The sequence below is a fragment of the Heptranchias perlo genome, chromosome 1 (genome assembly GCF_035084215.1).
Source record: "Heptranchias perlo isolate sHepPer1 chromosome 1, sHepPer1.hap1, whole genome shotgun sequence".
In the NCBI taxonomy this organism is placed as follows: domain Eukaryota; kingdom Metazoa; phylum Chordata; class Chondrichthyes; order Hexanchiformes; family Hexanchidae; genus Heptranchias; species Heptranchias perlo.
Genome location: NC_090325.1, coordinates 73,585,155 through 73,607,445, shown reverse-complemented (window position 1 = coordinate 73,607,445; position 22,291 = coordinate 73,585,155). Strand labels below are relative to the sequence as shown.

The 22,291-nt window shown below is 44.7% G+C and overlaps 1 protein-coding gene across 1 annotated transcript in view; it reads right to left on the bottom strand.

Annotated features, from left to right (window-relative positions):
* The window catches only part of LOC137323287 (plasma kallikrein-like), an 87,913-nt gene that overhangs the window by 27,199 nt on the left and 38,423 nt on the right, over nt 1–22,291 (bottom strand). Inside the window, exons 9-12 of the mRNA XM_067986780.1 lie at nt 11,931–12,090; nt 11,554–11,663; nt 10,740–10,899; nt 10,403–10,509 (exon numbers count right to left, since the gene is read on the bottom strand). Of these exons, the coding sequence (XP_067842881.1) occupies nt 10,403–10,509; nt 10,740–10,899; nt 11,554–11,663; nt 11,931–12,090 (537 nt within the window). The remainder of the gene's footprint in view (nt 1–10,402; nt 10,510–10,739; nt 10,900–11,553; nt 11,664–11,930; nt 12,091–22,291) is intronic.

Here is a 22,291-nt window from a genome sequence, read left to right as displayed (position 1 = left end):
TGTGACGTCTACAAATTTGCCAATCATGCCCCCTACATTCAAGTCCAAATCATTTATACCACAAACAGCAAGGGACCCAACACTGAGCCCTGTGGCACATCACTGGAAACGGATTTCCATTCGCAAAGACATCTATCGACTTTTACCCTTTGTTTCCTGTTACTGAGTCAATTTTGGATCCAATTCACCACATTTCCCTGTATCCCATGGGCTTTTACCTTTCTGACCAGTCTGCCATGTGGGACCTTGTCAAATGCCTTACTAAAATCCATGTAGACAACATCCACTGCATGACCTTCATCAATCCTCTTTGTCACTTCTTCAAAGAATTCAATCAGATTTGTAAGGCATGACCTTCCCTGTACAAATCCATGCTGACTATCCCTGATTAAACCATGCCTTTCCAAGTGACAGTTTATCCTATCTCTCAGTATTGATTCTAATAGTTTGCCCACCACCGAGGTAAGACTGACCGGCCTGTAATTGTTCGGCCTTTCCCTCGTACCCTTTTTAAACAAGGGTACTACATTTGCAGTCTTCCAGTCCGCCGGTACCTCCCCTGTATCTAGTGAGGATTGGAAAATAATCCTCAAAGCATCCGTTATTTCCTCCCTGGCTTCCTTCAATAGCCTAGGAAACAATCCATCCGGCCCTGGTGACTTATCAACTTTCAAGAATTCCAGTCCCTCTAGTATTTCCTCTCTCATTATGTTTACCTTATCTAATATTTCACATCTCTCCTCTTTAACTACTATGTCCGGATCATTCCTTTCCTTTGTGAATACAGAGACAAAATATTCATTTAAAACCTGACCCACATCCTTTGCTTCTACACACAAGTTACCCTTATCATCCCTGATAGGTCCCACCTTTTCCTTAGCTAGCCTCTTGTTCTTAATGTACTGATAAAACATCTTTGGGTTTTCTTTAATCTTATTGAAATTCATTTGCCAATTATGCATCCATTCTACAAGTTTATTAATGTCTTCCTGTATTTTGTCACAGTCCTCCTCAGTATTAACAATTTGGTGTCGTCCGCAAATTTTGAAATTGTACTTCCAATTCCCGAGTCCAAATCATTTATGTAAATAGTAAACAACAGTGGTCCCACCACCGATCCTTGTGGAACACCACTTCCCACATTTTGTCAGTCTGACTAACTGCCTTTAACCCCGACTCTCTGTTTTCTGTTTTGTAGCCTGCTTGCTATCCATTCTGCTACTCATCCTTTGATTCCATATGCTCTGACCTCAGTCACAACACGGTACCTTATTGAAGACCTTTTGAAAATCCAAATATATTACATCTACTACATTACCCTTATCCGCCCTTGCTGTTACTTCTTCAAAGAATTCAATAAGTTTGGTCAAGCATGACCTTCCCTTTTGAAATCCATGCTGACTGGTCTTTATTATATTTTCAGTTTCTAGATGTTTTTCTATTACATCTTGAGTAACGAATCCATTATCTTTCCTACCACCGATGTTGGTCTATAGTTCCCTGGACTTCTTCTATCTCCCTTTTTAAATATAGGAATCACATTAAATGTCCACCAGTCCTCTGGCACTATTCCCTTTTCTAATAAATTTTTATATATATGTAATAGTGCCTCTGCTATCTCTTCCCTAACTTCTTTTAATATGCGCGGATGCAATCCATCCAGACCAGGGGTTTTATCCTCCCTAAGTTTGATTAGTTTATCAATTCTCTCCCCCCTTTCTATCTTAAATGTCTTTATATCTTTTTTGATCTCTTCTTCTAATGTCATGCCCAACTTGTTAGTCTCCCTGGTAGTACTGAGGCAAAGTATTCGTTTAATATTTCTGCCATTTTGCTGTCATTATCTGTGAATTTATCTTGTGTATCCCTTAGTGGCACTATCCCTATCCTGATTTTTCTTTTGTTATTTATGTGTCTGTAGAATACTTTACCATTTCTTTTTATATTCCTTGATAATTTAATTTCGTAGTTGCTCTTTGCCTTCCTAATTGTTTCTTTAACTTCTTTCCTAATAATGTAACTAGTAGAAAAGATAAGAAGGAACCAGTGGATGTGGTGTATTTGGATTTTCAGAAGGCTTTCAATAAGGTTCCACACAGGAGATTGGTGAACAAAGTTAGAACACATGGAATTGGGGGTAATATACTGGTATGGATTGAGAATTAATTAACAGACAGAAAACAGAGAGTAGGAATAAACGGGTCTTTTTCAGGTTGGCAGACTGTGACTTGTGGGGTACCTAAGGGATCAGTGCTTGGGCCCCAGTTATTCACAATCTATATCAATGATTTGGATGATATGTAATATTTCCAAGTTTGCTGATGACATAAAACTAGGTGGGAGGAGGATGCAAAGAGGCTTCAAGGGGATATAGACAGGCTGAGTGAGTGGGCAAGAACATGGCAGATGGAATATAATGTGGAAAAATGTGAAGTTATCCACTTTGGTAGGAAAAACAGAAATGCAGAGTATTTTTTAAATGGTAGGAGATTGGGAGCTGTTGATGTTCAAAGGGACCTGGGTGTCCTTGTACATGTGTCACTAAAAGCTAACGTGCAGGTGTAGCCAGCAATTAGGAAGGCAAATGGCATGTTGGCCTTTATTACAAGAGGATTTGAGTACAAGAGAAAAAATGTCTTACTACAATTAGATAGGGCCTTGGTGAGCCGGACCTGGAGTATTGTGTACAACTTTGGTCTCCTTACCTAAGGATATACTTGCTATAGAGGGAGTGCAACGAAGGTTCACCAGACTGATTCCTGGGATGGCGGGATTGTCATATGAGGAGAGATTGAGTAGACTAGGCCTGTATTCTCTAGAGTTTAGAAGAATGAGAGGTGATCTCATTGAAACATACGACAGGGTAGATGCAGGGAGGATATTTCCCCTGGCTGGGGAATCTAGAGCTAGGGGTCACAGTCTCAGAATAAGGGGTCGGCCATTTAGGACTGAGATGAGGAGAAATTTCTTCATTCAGAGGGTGGTGAATCTTTGGAATTCTCTACCCCAGAGGGCTGTGGAGGCTCAGTCATTGAGAACATTCAAAACAGAGATCGATAGATTTCTAGATATTAAAGGCATCAAGGGATATGGGGATGGTGCAGGAAAATGGCGTTGAGGTAGAAGATCGGCCATAATCTTGTTGAATGGCGGAGCAGGCTCGAGGGGCCGGATGGCCTACTCCTGGTCCTATTTCTTATGTTCTTATGTATCCTTTACATATTCCCTTTTGTAATCCTCTCTTTTTTGTCTACGTACTTAGTGTGTGCCTTTTTCTTTAGTTTCAATTTTGCCCTTATTTCTGTATTCATCCATGGTGTGTCATTACTGCCTAGTTTATTCTTGCTTTTTAATGGGATATATTTCTCGTGGACTTTATTGATTACCATTTTAAATGTTTCCCACTGCTGTTCTATTTAATTGTTTGTCAGTAAATTTTTCCAGTTTATTTTCCCTCGTTCCATTCTCATCCCCTGAAAATCAGCTTTTTTCCAAGTTATTACTTCGGTCTTTGTCTTACTTAGGTCCTTCTCAATTTTTATCTTAAACCTTATTATGTTGTGATTGCTATTGGCTAGATGTTCCCTTACGCTTACTTCTCTTATCTGTTCTGCTTCATTTCCCATTACTAGATCCAGCAGTGCTTCCTCTCTCATTGGGCTTTGTACATACTGGGCAAGAAAGGAGTCCTTCATTCCCTGTACCTACCTCTTCTTGTCAGTTTATTTGGGGGTAGTTAAAATAACCCATGATTATTATTCTATGTCCTTTACTTGTTTCACATATCTGCTTATGTATTTCTTCTTCCACCTCCTTTCCTCTATTAGGTGGTCTGTAGTATGCCCCTATTAGCGTGATCAATCCCTTTTTATCTTTTATTTCAATCCATGTGGAATCTGTTTCTATCCTTCTGTTAGTTATGTCCCATTTTTCTACTACCATTGTGTTATCTCTAATTAGTACAGCTACTCCACCTGCACCCCCCACCCCTTCCTTCCCTATCCTTTCTGATTATGTTATAACCTGCAATATTTAGTTGCCAATCCTGTTCTTTACGTAGCTATGTTTCAGTTATTCCTGCCACATCTGGTTCCTCGCTATGGATTATTGCCTCCAGTTCCCCCGTTTTGTTTTGGATGCTGTGTACATTGCTGTATGGACAGTTTAATTCATCTTTAGTAGTTGTTCCTTTCACTTTATTTTAAACAGTCCTTTTATACTTCTGTTTTCTAACTGTATTTGTGCCTTGACCATTTATGTTATCTTTATTCCTTACCCTGGTCTGACCTTTACACCTGTTTCTTTTATATTTAGGCTTTTGTTATTGCTACCAGATTCCTTATTAGGTTACTGCCTTGTAATCACACCCAGTTATTCACTATTTTCTAAATCTAGTACACATATGGGACATCTTATCGAGAGTAACTTCAGGATCGTCTGTACAACAATAACCGAGTTAACAGTAGTCAGCGGGATTCAGAAGAGGAAGATCCTGCCTGACCAACCTCTACAACTGAGATAAGCCCTATGACGTGATGTACCGTGACTTCCAAAAGGCTTGTGATAAAACTCCATTTGAAAAGCTTTAATTAATTATACTCTAAGTTGTGGGGATTCAGGGTAAACCCTAGGAATGGATAAGAAACTGGTTCAAGGGCATGAAACAATAACTACTCATTGGAGGAGTTATGTCAGAGTGAAGGCGGAAGTGCTGAGTGGGTACCTCAGGACTCAGTGCTGGGGCCTCTACTGTTTCTAATTTACATAAATGACTTGGATTCAGAAACTCAAAGTAAAGTGGTCAAATTTTCAGGTGATACCATTCCAGGAGGGGCAGCGAATCAGAGGAAGCAACTCAGAGCGAGTTGCACAAAATATGTAAAAGAGCAGAACAAGGGCAGATGAAACAGTGCAGAAATGTGTAAAGTGCTGCACATAGAAAGGAAAAATAGATGACATATGGGAGCCAATTTTTGTCTCCCTACCACCCTATTTTTCGGGACGAATGGGATGGTAGCAGGAAAAAAAATTCTAAAATAATATTCTTATTGGCGCTTTAAATTCACTTATATTTGCTGCTCAGCACATAACAACCCTAGAAAGTGAGGACTGTGATGGAATACTCACTCCTCACCTGGATGGGTTCTGCTGTAACAACATTCAAGAAGCTTGACACCATCCAGGACAGAACAGTTCAATTCATCAGCACCCTTGCCACTGAGCCTTGTAGGTGCTGGAGAGGCTTTGAAGGTTAGGGAGGTGAGCCACTCATTGCAGACTTCCCAGACTCGACTCTGCTATTGTAGCCACAGTATTGATATGGCTGGTCCAGTTAAGTTTCTGGTCCCACGATATTGATACTGGGGGACTCAGCAATGGTATCATTGAAGTTTGGGAGAGATTAGTGTACTTTCTCATGTGAGAGATGGTCATTATCTGGCATTAATGTGATGTGAATGTAACCTTCCATTTGTCAGCCAAGCTTGGAAGTTATCCAGCTCCTGCTGTAGGGTGGCATGAGTTGTAAATGGAGCTGAACACTGTGGAATCGTCAGTAAACAGCCCACTCCTGGACTTGATAGTTGGGTCAAGGATGCTGCCCTGAGGAACTACTGTAGCAATGTCTTGAAGTTGTAATCATAGCCTCCGGAAACCAAGACCATCTTCCTTTGTGTCAGGTATAACTCCAGCCACTGGAGGGTTTTGCTAAGGTTCCTTGGCACCATACTCAGTTGCATGCTGCCTTCCATTCTCCAGCATTAAAAGAATTTCTTATCTTTATGGACGCACAACCATGCAAGCAATATAAACACAACACACGGCGACAAAAGAGAGTCCAATTAAAATATTAATGATGACCATTCTTTAGATTTTCTTAGAGATATCAACCCACAAGGGTCAATTTTAATCCACCCCACCTGGCGGGAACAGGGTCTTTAAAATGGACTATTTGGCCTTCCCGCCCGGTCTCCACTATTCACTGCCAAGGACAAGGCAGCTGCTGAAAGCAAGTAGATGCCTCATGAATTAATGTAAATCAGGGTCCTATTACATCAATGGGACCCGGATTGCATTTTAACCCTAGGCCAAAGCGCAGAAGCCACCACAGCTTTCCCGCCAGGTGAAGGCAGGTTGGCAGCTGTCGGAAAGGACAATGTCACACAGATTAAATATGTACATGATAAGTTAAAGTCTATTTTGTCTTTTAAAAATATTTAATTGATATGTATTTTACATATTGTTCTGCTGCAAGATTTAAATATATCCTTAAAATGTTGTGGACTTTATTTTCCAAATGGTGAGGCACATTAATATTAATACATTCTACGCAGAAATCTGATTACATAATGCAATCAGCAGCATTTGTTAGCATAAGCATATTTTAAGATAATTTCCTTGTTCTTATACAATGGTATTGGTATTTACACACTTAATTTCAGCTATGGCTTAATTCTCAAGTCGGCTACCACGAGCTGCCCCCAGGTTGAGCAGTCGTGTTCTAAGGGCCAAAACTTTGCTGGTGCCTTGCAACATCTAATGACTTGTATGGGAGGGAAGCAGCAGTTTGCACTTCGTGTCGTTTTTTATCAAAAGAACTTCTGATGGTTCTTCAGCTTTGCATAGAATCATGGAATGATACAGCACAGAAGGTTCCATTCAGCCCATCATGCCTGTGCCGGCTCTTTGAAAGAGCTATCCAATTAGTCCCATTCCCGTGCCCTTTCCTCAAAGCCCTGCAAATTTTTCCTTTTCAATTATATATCCAATTCTCTTTTGAAAGTAACAATTGAATCTGCTTCCACCACCAAAAAGTAAGAACTCCAAAGAGTAAGAACTTTTTTGATGAGAGTTGTACATATTTGAAGGTTATTTTTATAGAAACAACTACTTAATAATTCTGGTGACCTTATACAAATGGCATATGAACCAAATGAACATTTCCTCTTATAAAGACAAATTTTTTCAAGAGGGAGTCTTACCAATGGGAACCAATTGTAATATCAGTCACCAGGAATTAGCTCTAATGTTCTTTATCCTTTGTTCTCATCAATTTCCGAAGCTTTTCGAATATATTTGTTTCATCTGTGAGCGCTGATAATATCATCAGTAGTACTGGCTCAGAGAATTAACTGAGCCCAGCTGTACAAAGGAGCTAAATTAACATTAGTGGCGATACAGGAGTTAATTTTCATTTGCCAATCGCCCTATATTTTGGCATGAATGGGGCAAAGGGAGGCCGAAAAATGCAAAAAAAAGGAAAATCGCTGAGTTTCCACAGGAGTACCACACATTGCGATTTTCGAGTAGACCTCAATTTGGACAACCAGAAATCCTGCCAGAAACAGGCAGGAACCTAGTAAATATATTTAAATGAGTGTCCTATAACAATAGGATAAGGCTTTGGATTTCATACAGATTGCAGGCTTCCCCCAAGTCCAGGGCTTCATTGACTACACACTCATCGCCATGCAGGCTCCTGCAGATAATCCCACTGCTTTCCTGAATTCAATAGCTTTCATTCCATTAATGCGTGACTGGTGTGCTATCACCAGCAGCACATTATACCTGCTTTCCTGGCGACTGCCATAGTGTTTTTATATTGCTACTATCTTCCATCCCCTCACTCTTTGCCCCTGCACAGCAAGTCAGAGGCTGGCCACTCGGGGATAAGAGCTTTCCCCTGCACACTTGGCTTATGACTTCTCTCAGGAATCCCCGCTCGGCGGCCAAATTGTGCTACAATCAGATCCGTGGGTCAACTAGAGCCCTCATCAAACAGACTACTGAAGTCCTCAAGCAACAATACCACAGCCTGGACAGGTGTGGTGGCATCCTTCAATACAACCCAGAAAGAGAATCCCATTTCATTATGGCTAACTTCATAACTTTGCTATACAACAGGTACAACACATGGAGCCACCATAGAATAAGGACTACACCAACTTATCGCCAAGGTCCAAAGCGTTTTAATTTTCCTGTCAATCCTGACAGTCGTAGCTTCTGCCGGAAACAGGCAGAAACGTCATGAATAGCTGTTAATTAGAGTCCAATGATGTCATTATGATCCATGACGGTAGTTTTGTCTCTGCCCGCTGGATTAGCATCAGTTCCTGTTCGTGCAAACCAAACATGGATAACATTCGGGAAGGGATCATTTTGTGCGTACATTAAAAGGATCCTTATTGCAATCAGGGAAAGCTGGAAGCAGGTTTGAAACTCATTTTATTACAGTCACTTGTGGGTTTTGAGCTTTAACGGTTTCCGTATTTATTCTCCTTGATGCTGTAGTTGCAAACATTTTGCCTACTGCTCAAAAATGATGCTTCCTTTCACTCCCTCTGCTTCCACTGTGGAAAATCATAAAGAAACGCCTTTCCAAAATTAACTTTCTAATACACTTAAACCATAAAGCTGACCATATTAATGTAGAAATACTGAACCATAAAAGAAGCAAAGCATGATGGAATAAGTTGACCATGTTAGCTAACCAGCTGAAAATAATGAGAAGCTTAAAGTGTTCACGTTCCCAGCAAAGACACAGATAACTGTCTGACTAACTGAAATGAATGACCATATAGCCTTGAGACTGAGTACAGAACTGATAATAAAGACATTTTCTTAGGGGAAAGGCACTTTCCCCTGACATTGTCTCGTGATGTTGAACAGGCATGGGAACCTAGAGGTTGGGTTCCCTATTTTTGATTGACTAACCACTTGAACCAATGAGAGTGTACATGTACGCCCATATTCTATGATGGACAGACATTACTAATTGAACTGTATAAAAGTTAACTGTTTCATCTGCTCAGCGAAGAGGTGGTTCCAACCATTGTCTTGGAACACAGCTTCCCTTGAGCTCAAGCTTCTTAATAAATTCTTACTTGTCTGAAAATAAGTGTTTGAAGTTAATGCATTGTGTATAATAGGTAATTAAGTTTTCGACATCACCCTTTTTCTTTAGGGTGCTGTAACAGGTCCTACAAAATCGGCCATCCTACAGGATTTCCTGCCCCCAGATTGGCAAATTGCCTACAAGAAGTGCATTTGGTGCTGCCAGCTTGTTAAATTCATACAAATCAGACCCAACCACGAAAATGGCTCGGGCCCCACACTGACTCCTTTGGATGGATGTAGTGCCCACCCCACCTACCGCCTGCTCCATTTATGCTGGAATCAAAAATCGCCTCCTGGAATTATTAGCAGACTCAATGCTACATATGTCTAACCAATGCTGAGCAGCAAATGAACAAAGTCAATAGAGCAGTGAATGACATTGCCAAAACAGTACAATACAAGTGAGAGGAAGTAATGATCAAACTGTATAGTGCTCTGGTTAGACCACAACTTGAATGCTGTGTCTAGTTCTGAAATAGGAGAGGCATTCCATTGCTGGAGGCAATGCAGAGAAGAAATGGGTTTTGAGAGAGTAGATGGGGAGAAACTGTTTCCAATGGCAGGAGGGTCAGTAAACAGAGAACCCAGATTTAAGATAATTGGCAAAAAATCCAGCGGGGGAAATGAGAAAATTTGTTACGCAGCGAGTTGTTATGATCTGGAATGCACTGCCTAAAAGGGTGGTGGAAGCAAATTCAATAGTAACTTTCAAAAGGAAGTTGGACATATAGTTGAAAAGGAGAAATTTTCAGGGCTATGGGGAAAGAGCAGGGGAGTGGGATTAATTGGATAGCTCTTTCAAAGAGCCAGCATAGACAATGATAGGCCAAATGGCCTCTATCGGTACTGTATGATTCTATGATTCTGTAAAAAATACTAGACTGACTCCAGTTGTCAGGGGTCTCAATTATAAGGAAAGAGTGGAGAAACTTGGGGTTTTCAGTCTAGAAAAGAAGTGTCTGAGAGGTGATCTTATAGCATGTAGAAAAAAGTTAAGCTAGAATATTACTCTAAACTAAACTGTGGAAGAACAACTATGGTTCAAACTAGCAAAAAGCTAATTTTAGGACTGATATCAGGAAACTGTTCTACATGGAAAGAGTGATCAATGCGTGATATAAACTTCCAGATAGATTAATGGAGGCAAAAACCCTGGAATCATTTAAGAAATAATTGGATGCTACAATGGTGTGGGGGCACTAATTTCTCTCTGGATGATTGAATTAAGATGGGCCAAATGGCCTTCCTTATCCATAATTATCTTGTGATCTCTCTTCCAGTGCAGTTCTTTGTCAGGATCTGTTCCGGCAGCAAAAGCCCTATTCATTATATGTCATTTGGATCTAATGCAGCATCACTTAAAAGAAAATGTTAGGCCATATACAATATTGTTCAAATTGTTGAGATACAAAATCCAAAATCTCTGCAACTTCAAGTGTGAATTTGTTAAAGGTGCTTGAAAAGAAAAAAACTGAGAAACTAGTAAAGCATGATAAATTCTACATACCAGGAATGGTTGGGCAAGTTCGAAGTGAATAACCAGATACTACATTTCTTAATGGCTTTGACAATGAAGGGAGTCCCATGTCAGTTTTCTTCAAGTAACAAAAATTTCTGTGAAGAAATTGAAAATTAGTATAAAACTGTGTAAACTTTTTAAATTTTTACAATCAATATTTCTCAATTTATGAATAAGTCAAGCACTGGTGTCAAGTAAAAATTTCCCCAAAATTAACCATAGGGCCTGGTTCTGACCCCTTCAATATCGTTTCTAACCTAATAATATTACAGCTCAATTGGACAAAGCAAATAAAATACTTTGACATTTTTTGACTGAGACTTACTTCCTGGAGTCCTTGATCCAATTGCTTTTTAAGTATGTAAAAAACAAACAATTAGGATAGTATGTGCAAATCAGTTGGCATGTTTCAGCGTTGGGAGCCAGTACACTAGTAATATCATCTCCAGGAAAATCAACATCCTGCAAAAGCGCCTTTTTGCAAACTGTGTATCAGATAAAATGAAAAAGAGTTCAATGGATTGCAGAAATCCTACAATATTTTAAATGTTCAGCAAGGAAAGACTATGGGGGATGATTTCCTCTGTGTGCTCTGTGTAATGAAACTGTTAACCCGTTTATAAAGAACAGGTTTACCATTTCATTACACATGGTGCAGAGCAGAAAACTTCCCCCTTATTCTGTATATTTTTTAAGTATTGACAGGCATTTGGTCAGACTGCAGTACTTTGGGTTACTAGTAATAGCCCACTCTGCTTATGAATGTCTCATTATTAGCCATAATCCAACAGCTAAATTGTTTTTACCACTCCTCCCCTGAAGGTGGCGACTGTTGCTGCAGTGTGATTCTGTGGCCATTTCAATCATATAAGAGAGACCATTTCTCAGTCCCTCACTGCTCCAAAGACAGTCTTAAATTACTTACATAATGCTATTGCTATTTTTTGCCCCATAATTCTGAAATGTCCAACATACAAAATATTAACTCAGTGAATAAAAATACAGGACAATTGAGTTCAGTTAGCTGTTCCATAGCTTTATAGCTCTGTTTTATACACAGGCTTATGGCAGTGCTGTATAAAATCAGCCCTGACTGATTCATTTCACAGATCAAAAGATTGAATAGGTCACTCCTTTACCTGCAGCAGATAATCCACATCCCTTTAAAGAAAATCCAGATACAACATTGTCGAGAATATTAATTCTCGGTGGAATCCCTTTTTCACTCTTTTTCAGGTAGCAGATCTTACTAAAGAGGGGCAAAACAAGCACACGGTAAACTTCTTTATTTTCTGGTAATCCAACTAGAAACAACTTCACCTTTGCAGACAAATGTTTTATTTATTGTGCTTCCATCGTTGTGGCTTGCTGATAAATCTATTATTCTGTAGGTTGCTGTATTTATTCTGGTTCTAGGTTGAGTATGATCACATAAAAGGAACAAGATTCTGGTCTAGTAACACCAATTTTTGAGTCGCTTAGATTTAGAAGGTCACATAAAAATGTATGAACCTACCGCTGAACAACATTATGATAATCATGTGTTACATATGTAAAGAACTGACAATGGCGATCTTCTGTACACTCATCTTGACAATCCTGGTATTTCTTCACATCAACTGTCCGAAAGTCATTCCCCAGAAAATCCAATCCCTCATAGACACTGTAAACACAGGCTGTGGAATTATTTTAAAATGAGTTCAAATATACACTGTATAACTCTCATTTGTATGCATATAATTATTCACTATAAATATTTTATAGATAAAAGAAACAAATAAATCTCCAAAAACATCAGAATCACAAAAGAAAGAGTAAAGCTAACCAATGATCCCATTCTGGTGCTATTTTCACTGGTAATCTGATTTAATAACAGTGATACAATATATTGGCTCAAATAAACACAACTGTAGTTTCTTCATACAGTTGATGTCAATAAGGTTTAGAATGACTGATGCAATTCGGTACCAGGACAAATTATATTGAGATGATTACGTCTTGCTCTTCTTTATTGACACAGTTACTCACCAACCTCCTGTCAATGTTTACAGTCAGTATATCTATCACTCCATTATATATCTATATAAAAATCTTATGTCTGCCTACAGTTCCAGTCTACAAAACCTTACTTCCTGTTGGTAGCTTTTCCCATTACAAATTCCTATGCCATTTACAATAGAAACTGCTCATGTAAACTTGTCACATCCTAATTACACACTCCCATCAGCGATTCGATTTTCATCTCCCAGCTCATCAACCTATAGTGCAGAGAAACACCTTTGCTCCAACCAACATAGCATTTGTAAAGAGAAATGGCAGGTAATTATATTCCGAGTGTTTGACCGTTTATCAGAACAAAGTGTTATTGGAGAAGTGGGCACCAATGAATTAATACATTCATACAGGAGGGAGCACACAAACAAATCAATAAAGTAATGGAGCAACAGACACCAGTAAACTAATAAATTTGTAGACCAGCGGGTAAGGCAATTAATCAATAAATTAATGGAGCAGTGGGCATCAGTAGATTAATGAATAAACAGAGCAACTGGCAAACTAGCAAATTAATAAATTAGTAGAGCCAGTAAACTAATACTATGTTTCTTCTACCTTTGTCATCACTGCCTCCTACCCAGGTAGCCACTAATTGACTGTAATTGGTTTCACTGGCAGTTTACCATTCAAAATGCTTTGAGTCCTCAATATTTTTGTTAACTGTAAAGCTTTTTATAAAAAGCCTCAAAGATGTGAGCTAAAGAGAGGTTTTTGATTCATTAAGTTACTTAAAAAGTTTACACTGTACATTTGCACAGAATAATGAATTTAAGTGCTTGAAAAGAATTTGTGTTATTTATAACTTCAAAGGCGGCTTAGCTACCATGAGGATCATTGGGAGGAAAGGTCCCAGGGATCAGGGGTGCAAGTAAGGGTGCTGGGTATGTTGGGGGTTGAAGAGTTTGGATGGGAAATCAGGAGGTTATGAGTCACGATGGGCCAGAACTCATAGGGGTCAGAGGTCGGGGGAATGAGATCTGAGCCTCCTCGAAAGCTTTTCAACCAAGCTTTCAATCATCTCGCCTGTTATTCCTATTCTCTTCAGCATCTGTTTCTCATTTGTGAAGTGCCTTAAGACATTTACTATGTTAAGATGCATTGTTGTTGTTTTTTCTTCTTCTTCTGTAAGTCTCTACTTCCTTTTGTCTCCTTTCTCTTCTGTATGTCTCCCAATGTCTATATACTGAGTTGGAGACAGGTACCAGGATCAGACTGCCTGTAAACTGATAAAAAACACACCACTGAAAGAGAAAGTGAGGCATTGTGGTCAGTGGTTGAGGTCAGAAGAGAGTATAAGGGCTGGGACCTGAGTTTGGAGGTTGACATAGAGTGAGCATAGATGGCATGGGATTGGGTTGGAGGGAGTGATAGACTATGGCTTTGGGAGCAGAGCAAGGCAGCACTTTGGCAGTGACCGGGACCCGGTAGTACTTGACGGAGAGGGGAGGGGTGGGAGGGATGGGGGTACTATGCCAAGGCAGCATTTAGGGTGGGAGGGCTGAGACATGGCAGCACTCAAGGGAGGTACTGTTGGGGATTGGCAGCGCTCAGGGGAAAGGAAATGGGGGCTGACATCAATGAGGGATGGGGGAGTTCTGATGCTGCAGTACAGGGGAAGGGGCTCAGAACTAGTAGCACAGGAGGAAGGTGTCAATCAGGATGAGGTGCACCCACTGCACAAGTCAAAAATGTTCCCGTGCCCTAAATATACTTCTTGCTCTATGGACACTGTGCACTAGATGCAAAAATATAGATACAGAGACAGGCAGACAGGTGGTTAAACACTTTATAACAGCTCTAGCTATATCCAGAGCTCTTCAAATTCTAGGATGTTAACTTGCAGCAGAGTGCAACTTGGAATGATGATTGATTACTGAGATGAAACATTGATAAAGGGCTGATCTTAGATCGAACAACAACAACTTGCATTTGATTGAAGAGTGAGTAGAACGATGCTTGGCATCAAGGTAGTAAGGCATGTGAAAATGATGGCCCTGAATTTCCTGGAAATTTTCAGCATTCTGATTTACGTCGGTTTTACGCCGAAACAATGGTACGTACAGATTTCCTCGATCGTTTGCGCTGTTTCTGAAATACAACCGCCAAAACCCACTGTCGCTCATTTGCATAGCTCCACCCCATGCAAAAGACCTGCTCACATGACTTTCCAGCATTCACACCAGTAATGCACCGGCGCCCAGAAATATGAGCACAGTACAGACCAAAGTCATCTGATATCGGCATAATTAAGATTTCTGGAGTTCAATAGTGATTTTCTTCACATTGTAAAAAAAAATTCTGAGGCCTGCACTATATTTAACCAAAGTGCTCTCAATCTCAGTGCACACGTTTTTGAGCCCTCACCCACCCATCCCGCCAACACCCACACATTCAAAAGGACTAAGCAGCTGGAATGGCCCACCCAATAGGCATATCCCTGTTATGAATAAAAATGGCAAAGGAGGAAGAGCAGCAGGTTCCATGAGTGGGGTACCATGGTTTCATGCGTGACGTGCGCTAGGCGCCATCTTGGTAGAGGAGTTAGCGCAGGCGCAGATAACGAATGCTGGAATCATGTAAAGTAGGAAGAAAATAGCTTCAATCAGTGTGCAACGCTGATTTAAAGTGGTAGACACCATTTTGGAACTTAACGCTTAACCCTGACCATTTGAACGTGTCTTAGGAACATAGGAATATAGGAACAGGAGTAGGCCATTCAGCCCCTCGAGCCTGCTCCGTCATTTGATAAGATCATGGCTGATCTGTGATCTAGCTCCATATACCTGCCTTTGGCCCATATCCCTTAATATCTTTGGTTGCCAAAAACCTATCTATCTTACATTTAAATTTAGCAATTGAGCTAGTGTCAATTGCCATTTGCAGAAGAGAGTTCCAAACTTCTACCACCCTTTGTGTGTAGAAATGTTTTCTAATCTCACTCCTGAAAGGTCTGGCTCTAATTTTTAGACTGTGCCCCCGACTCCTAGGGCTCGATTTTAGGGTCGGGTTACCTGCGGGTTTCCAGCGGGGGGGCCCCGAAAATCCCGATCTCCGATCACGTGACCGGATTCGGACGAAATCCCGGCCACTTCCGGGTACCGCGCTGACGTGCGGGGCTGCGCGCGCAAGCCCCGCTGGTGGGAATCCCGCAGGCAATTAAAGCCAGCGGGGTTCCACTTGAGAGCACTTAACTTGCTCGTTGTGGTCAGTTAATGAGCTGAAGCAGCTGTCAAAAGAGGAAGTGTGGGATTTTACGGTCAAAGCAGTCAGTTTCCCACACTGGGGGAAACAGGACCCTTCAAACCAGGCGTGTTGCAGCCAGCAGCCTGTGCCAGGTGCCAAGGTGCGCTCCACGGGGGAGCGCCCTTACCCACGCAGGAGGCCACCGCGTCACATAGGGCAACCCCTGCCCTCCACCAACCCCCGCCAAGCCAGAGGACAGACCGACACGAAACCGCAGCCCCAGTCCGAGGACCCACCCACCTACCCTGCACAACCCCTCACACTAACACCTGCCAGATGGGTGGTGCGTTGACATCGTCGGAGGACGAACAGGATGACCAGCACCAGCAGCCTCGCAGTCCACGCCGTCCGCCTCGGAGACGTGGGGCCCCCCAACACGGTGCTGCGGCACACCCACCCACAGCAGGAGGGAGGGCAACCGCAGAGAGAGATGCGTCGCAGGAGGCACTACCCTCCGCACAGGGTGTACAGAGCGAGGCTCAGCTTCATGGACCTCTCCGAGGAGCAGTGCATACGGAGGCTCAGAGTCAATCGCCAGGTAGTCGCCGACATCTGCAGCCTCCTTAACGACGAGCTGCTCCCTGATGGACCAAGCAGCATCTTCTTACCTGTCGCCGTCAAAGTCACCACTGCCCTCAACTTCTTCGCATCCGGTTCCTTCCAGGGTGCCACCGGGGACATCACCGGGGTCTGTCAGTCCTCTGCACACAAGTGCATAAGGCAGGTCACCGATGGGTTGTTCCGCAGGGCCTCCCACTACATCAACTTCGCCATGGACGAGCGCAGCCAGATGGAGAGGGCGGTTGGATTCCATGCCATGGCCGGCTTCCCACGGGTGCAGGGTGTAATCGACTGCACCCACATCGCAATACGGGCACCTCCGCATGAGCCAGGGCTGTTCATCAACAGGAAGGGGTATCACTCCATGAACGCCCAGCTCATCTGTGACCTCCGCCAGAGATTCCTACACGTGTGCGCCAGATACCCCGGCAGCTGCCACGATGCCTTTGTCCTCAGGGAGTCCGCCGTCCCGCCCATCCTGCAGGCACCCAACGCCGGCAACGGCTGGCTCCTCGGCGACAAGGGGTATCCCCTCCACACGTGGCTCATGACACCTCTGAGGAACCCCATCACCGAGCCGGAGCGTCGGTACAATGACAGCCACACTGCTACCAGGTCTACAATTGAGCAGACCATAGGGCTTCTCAAGATGCGCTTCAGGTGTCTTGATCGTTCTGGGGGAGCGCTCCAATACACACCATTCAGAGTGGGACGAATCATAGTTGTCTGCTGTGCCCTGCACAACATGGCCCAACAGAGAGGGGTGCCGCTGGAGGAGGCCCCATCCACACCCGCCACCCACATTGAGGAAGGCGAGGGCGAGGAGGAGGAGGAGGAGGAGGAGGAGGAGGAGGCGGAGGCGGAGGAGGCGGAGGAGGAGGACGCGCCCGAGGATGTTGGACGACCCATGCGCCGAGCCGCGACTCACCGGGATGGTCGCCGGGCCAGGGACGCACTCATACGTCAACGGTTCTCCTAGAGTCAGACACTGCGAGGTGCTCGCATCTCCTCACCTGCACATGCGAGCGGCCATACCAGCCCCCTCCACTGAAGAGTGCTGCCAGTAATCCTGCACCCACAGCAGTGTGCCCAATGGGTGGCAGCAGGTGTTCGCCGTCATGATGGCCTCCACGGAACGCAACTACTGCACAAGCCGCGGAAGAATGGACGAGAGGTGGCAGGAGTGGTGAGAATAGACTATTTAATATGTGGAATGTGACATCATTTAAGAAACAAAGTACAAAATAATAAACACCCTGGTGTATTCCCTTTGTGATTATAAGGCCTTTGGAATTCTTCTCCGGGAACCCCTACGTGGTGCTACCCCTGTGGCTCCAGCAGAGGTAGTGGCAGGTTGCTCGTCTTCTTGCCTTGACCGGGTAGATGCTTTTGGCGGACGGCCCCTGGGTTTCGGTGCCCGTGAGGGCACCTCCACAGACTGCTCCTCCTGCACCGGGGCAGGGGCAGACTCGGCCACCTGGAGAGGAGGCACCATTGCGGGTGCTGGTTGAGAGGTGGGCGACGGGTGGGACGTGGGGACGCCTTGAGAGGCGTCCCCGCTTCCATGTCCCCGGTCACCATCATCCCTCTCTTGGCCTCGGCCCACATCACCCCTTCCACCCTGCTGGACGGCAGTTTGGATGGCATGTGTGAGGCCTTGCAAGGCCACCCCTAGTGTATCCCTCAGCCTGTTGGTGGCGTCGGAATGTTGCTCACCCTGAATCCGTACAGACGTTGTGAGGGCCTGCAAGGACTCGAAGTGGAGCTGTGCGTGACGCTCGAGGGAGGCCAGCCTGTCCTCCACCGCAGACAGTCCCGCACCTACACGCGACACTGTGTCGCCGGTACCCTCCTGTGCCTGCGCCACCAATGCCCACATGCAGTAGGTGGACTCCTCCATCGTCTGCGCTATTGTGGACAATGCGCGCGGCACCTCTGCCAGCACCTCAGCAATTAGCTGGTGGCCCTCGACGACTCTCCTTTTCTCTGGTGGCCCCCTGGGTTCAGCATCTGGGTCCGGCTGCGCAGAGCCTGGAGATGAGTGCTCCCTTCGTCGCGGACCCTCCGCGGCTGCCCCTGCCACCAGGGTCTGCTCATGCTCACTCGTGCGCAGTGACTCACCAACTGCTACCCCAACTAGTTGGCGAGGGGGACCCACCGAGGTGCGTGTCTCTGCGCTGGTGGATGGTTGGCTCTGATGTGACGATGCACCCTCAGAGACCGCCATGTCCTCTGAGGAATCGCCCTCCATGCTCGCTTGATCCAAAGACGCACCTGCAAGAGAACAGAGGGCACTTTGAGGCATGTGGACCAACTTGACAGTGCGCCTGATGGCAGGTGATGATACGGTCACTCGCGATCATGGGTGTTGAGTGTCAGCTTTCCCTTACCGGCCGTTTCGGCAGCGACACACTCGCCATCGGCCACCGACAGGCAATGTCGCGTGCGGGCGAGGTCGAGCGCCTCCACCTCTGCGTCGGTGAGCTCCACCACTTGCGGCGGCCCACCTCCGGTGCGTGCCCTTTCGCGGTTGTTCTTGCTCCTCTTCTCCTGTGAAGGCAAAACACAGATGTGTGAGTGGGTGCGTCTTGCATCGTGAGACGCATCGAGCATCGGTGTGGTTGGGTTGAGCGTGGCGCGGAACGGATGGGAGGAAGTGTGGGCCACGTGCCCATCCCATTGCATGGGGATTGGGGTGTGTGGTAGTGTTCGGGTGGGGTCAGGGACGGTGGGTACTTGCGTGCACGGCGAGGATGGTGAATGAGTGGCTGTGAGGATTGCTGATGGAGCGCAGTGGTGGCTGTGCAGGAGGGGGTTGTGATCTGCTTGGCGTGATGGTGGGGACGGGATGTGGGAGGGTGCGTTGGTGTACTCACCTTGCCAGACCTAGTCAGGTCATTGAAGCGCTTGCGGCACTGCTCCCAAGTCCTTGGGGTGTTGCCCCTGCTGCTCACCTCCGCCGCCACCTCTGCCCATGCCTTCCTGGTTGCGGCGGCAGGGAACTTGCGCCCATCCTCAGGGAAGAGTGTTTCCCTCCTCCTCCTCACGCCCTCCAGCATCAGCTGCAGTGCCAGATCTGAAAAACGGGGCGCAGCCTTTCCCCTTGGCTGAGCCATCGTCTCAAACCTCTTGCTTGCAGCAGGAGGGGCTTTGGGAGACTGCCCCTTTAACTGGAGCTCCTACATCGCGTCGACGGTACTGCGCATGCGCAGCCGGCCGGCTCGCAGCTGGGGAGCGCAGAACCCGGAAGCAGGCCTTAATGGGTCCAATTATCCCGCGATCGCGTGGGGGACGCACACAATTACCCGTCCGCGTTTTCGACGCTCCCGGAGGACCACCCGCTGGGAACCCGCAGGCCTGCTAAATTCGAGCCCCTAGAATCCCCAACCAGCGGAAATAGTTTCTCTCTATCCACCCTATCTGTTCCCCTTAATATCTTATAAACTTCGATCAGATCACCCCTTAACCTTCGAAACTCCAGAGAATACAACCCCAATTTGTGTAATCTCTCCTCGTAACTTAACCCTTGAAGTCCGGGTATCATTCAAGTAAACCTACGCTGCACTCCCTCCAAGGCCAATATGTCCTTCCGAAGGTGCGGTGCCCAGAACTGCTCACAGTACTCCAGGTGCGGTCTAACCAGGGTTTTGCGTAGCTGCAGCATAACTTCTGCCCCCTTGTACTCTAGTCCTCTAGATATAAAGGCCAGCATTCCATTAGGCTTCTTGATTATTTTCTGCACCTTTTCATGACACTTCAATGATCTATGTACCTGAACCCCTAAGTCCCTTTGGACATCCACTGTTTTTAACGTTTTACCATTTAGAAAGTACCCTGTTCTATCCTTTTTTGATCCAAAGTGATGACCTCACATTTGCCTACACTGAATTCCATTTGCCACAGTTTTGCCCATTCACCTAATCTATCAATATCGCTTTGTAATTTTATGTTTTCATCTACACTGCTTACAATGTCACCAATCTTTGTGTCATCGGCAAACTTAGATATGAGACTCTCTATGCCTTCATCTAAGTTGTTAATAAATATTGTGAATAATTGAGGCCCCAAGACAGATCCCTGCGGGACTCCACCAGTCATATCCTGCTAATGTGAGTACCTACCCATTATCCCTACTCTCTGTCGCCTTTCGCTCAGCCAACTTCCTAACCAAGTCCGTACTTTTCCCTCAATTGCATGGACTTCTATCTTAGCTAACAGTCTCTTATTTGGGACCTTATCAGATGTCTTCTGGAAGTCCATATAAATAACATCCATTGACATTCCCCTGTCCACTACTTTAGTCACCTCTTCAAAAAATTCAATCAGGTTTGCCAGGCACGACCTACCTTTCACAAATCCATGCTGGGTCTCTGATTAACTGAAAATTCTCGAGGTGTTCAGTCACCCTATCCTTAATTATAGACTCCAGCATTTTCCCCACAACAGATGTTAGGCTAACTGGTCTATAATTCCCCGGTTTCCCTCTCTCTCCTTTCTTAAAAAGCGGAGTGACATGTGCAATTTTCCAATCCAGAGGGACAGTTCCTGAATCTAGAGAACTTTGAAAGATTATAGTTAGAGCATCTGCAATGTGCTCACCTACTTCCTTTAAAACCCTGGGATGGAAACCATCTGGTCCTGGGGATTTGTCACTCTTTAGTGCGATTATTTTTTTCATTACTGTTGCTTTACTTATATTAATTTTATCGAGTCCCTGTCCCCGATTCAATATTAGTTTTCTTGGGATTTCCGGCATGCTATCCTCTTTTTCTACTGTAAATACTGACGCAAAGTAATTATTCAACATGTCTTAGAATGCCTGGAGGACCCCCCCCCCCACCCCGCCGCCCCAACCAGCACTACTTAAAGGGACCATGCAGGATTTACAGGTTAGTGGCTGGTTTTTTGCTTCTGGCTGCCGAGGCATTTGTAACTGTTTTTGGAGGTCTCCTAGACTTGAGTACTAGTACCAGGGGACATAGCCTAACATTTAGAGCCAGGACGTGCAGGAGTGAAGTTAAGAAATGCTTCCACATGCAAAAGGTGAGAGACGTTGGGAACGCTCTTCTGGAAACGGCAGTTGATGCTTGCTCACTTGTGAACATTAAATCTGAGATTGATAGATTTCTGTGAACCAAGGGTATTAAGGGATATGGGGCTAAGGCGGGTATATGGAGTTAGGTCACAGATCCACTATGATCTCATTGTATGGTGAAACAGGCTCGAGGGGCTAAATGCCACTGCCACTTGCTGCCTCCTGATATGCGCCACCTTCTCCTGCAAAAAAGCGGGACGTGTGTCTGGGTGATGTGCTTGTCATGGTTGAATAGCTGCCAGTGTGTGTGGCCTGTGAATTGAAACAGTGGTAATGTGTAAGGGTGAGAGGAAGCATCTGGTTGGAAGAGTTGAGTACTGATGGAAAGAGTTTGTTGTTATGTGGGTGATGGGGGGTGCAGTGCTTGGTGCGGTTGGTATGAGACGCCACTTGACAAGTGAATTCACTCACCTTGACCACTCATGTCAAAGCATTGAACTTCTTCCTGCATTGCATCCATGTTCATGATGCTGTGCGCATGGCATTGACTTCGTGCCCCGCTGCCTCCCACTGCCGTTTGGATATATGTCTGGTGGGCCTCTTGCCCCCTAACCCCCATCCCCACCACAGATATAGAATGTCCCTCCTTCTGTCCACCTCTTGCACCAAGGTCCCTAGTGCATCAGCAGAGAACCTTGGTGCACGGACTCCCGCAGGTCTGGTGCCAACTCAGATCGGCAGATTGGTGAGGTCTGGTATGCAGACTGAAGGATGTGGGATTTGGTAGTGCCCTTTATTCAATGTTTTAACATAACTCATCAGTGTGTAAATATAGGAATGGGACCCACATCTGTGTTTTACGTTGCGATGTCTGATCTCCATTCAATCTCCGTGCAGACAGTAGGCTGTTATTTTCAGCAAATAACAGGTACCAGCTGCCTTTAAGAGATTTCTAAGAAACATCCTCCCTTTAAGAGACTGAG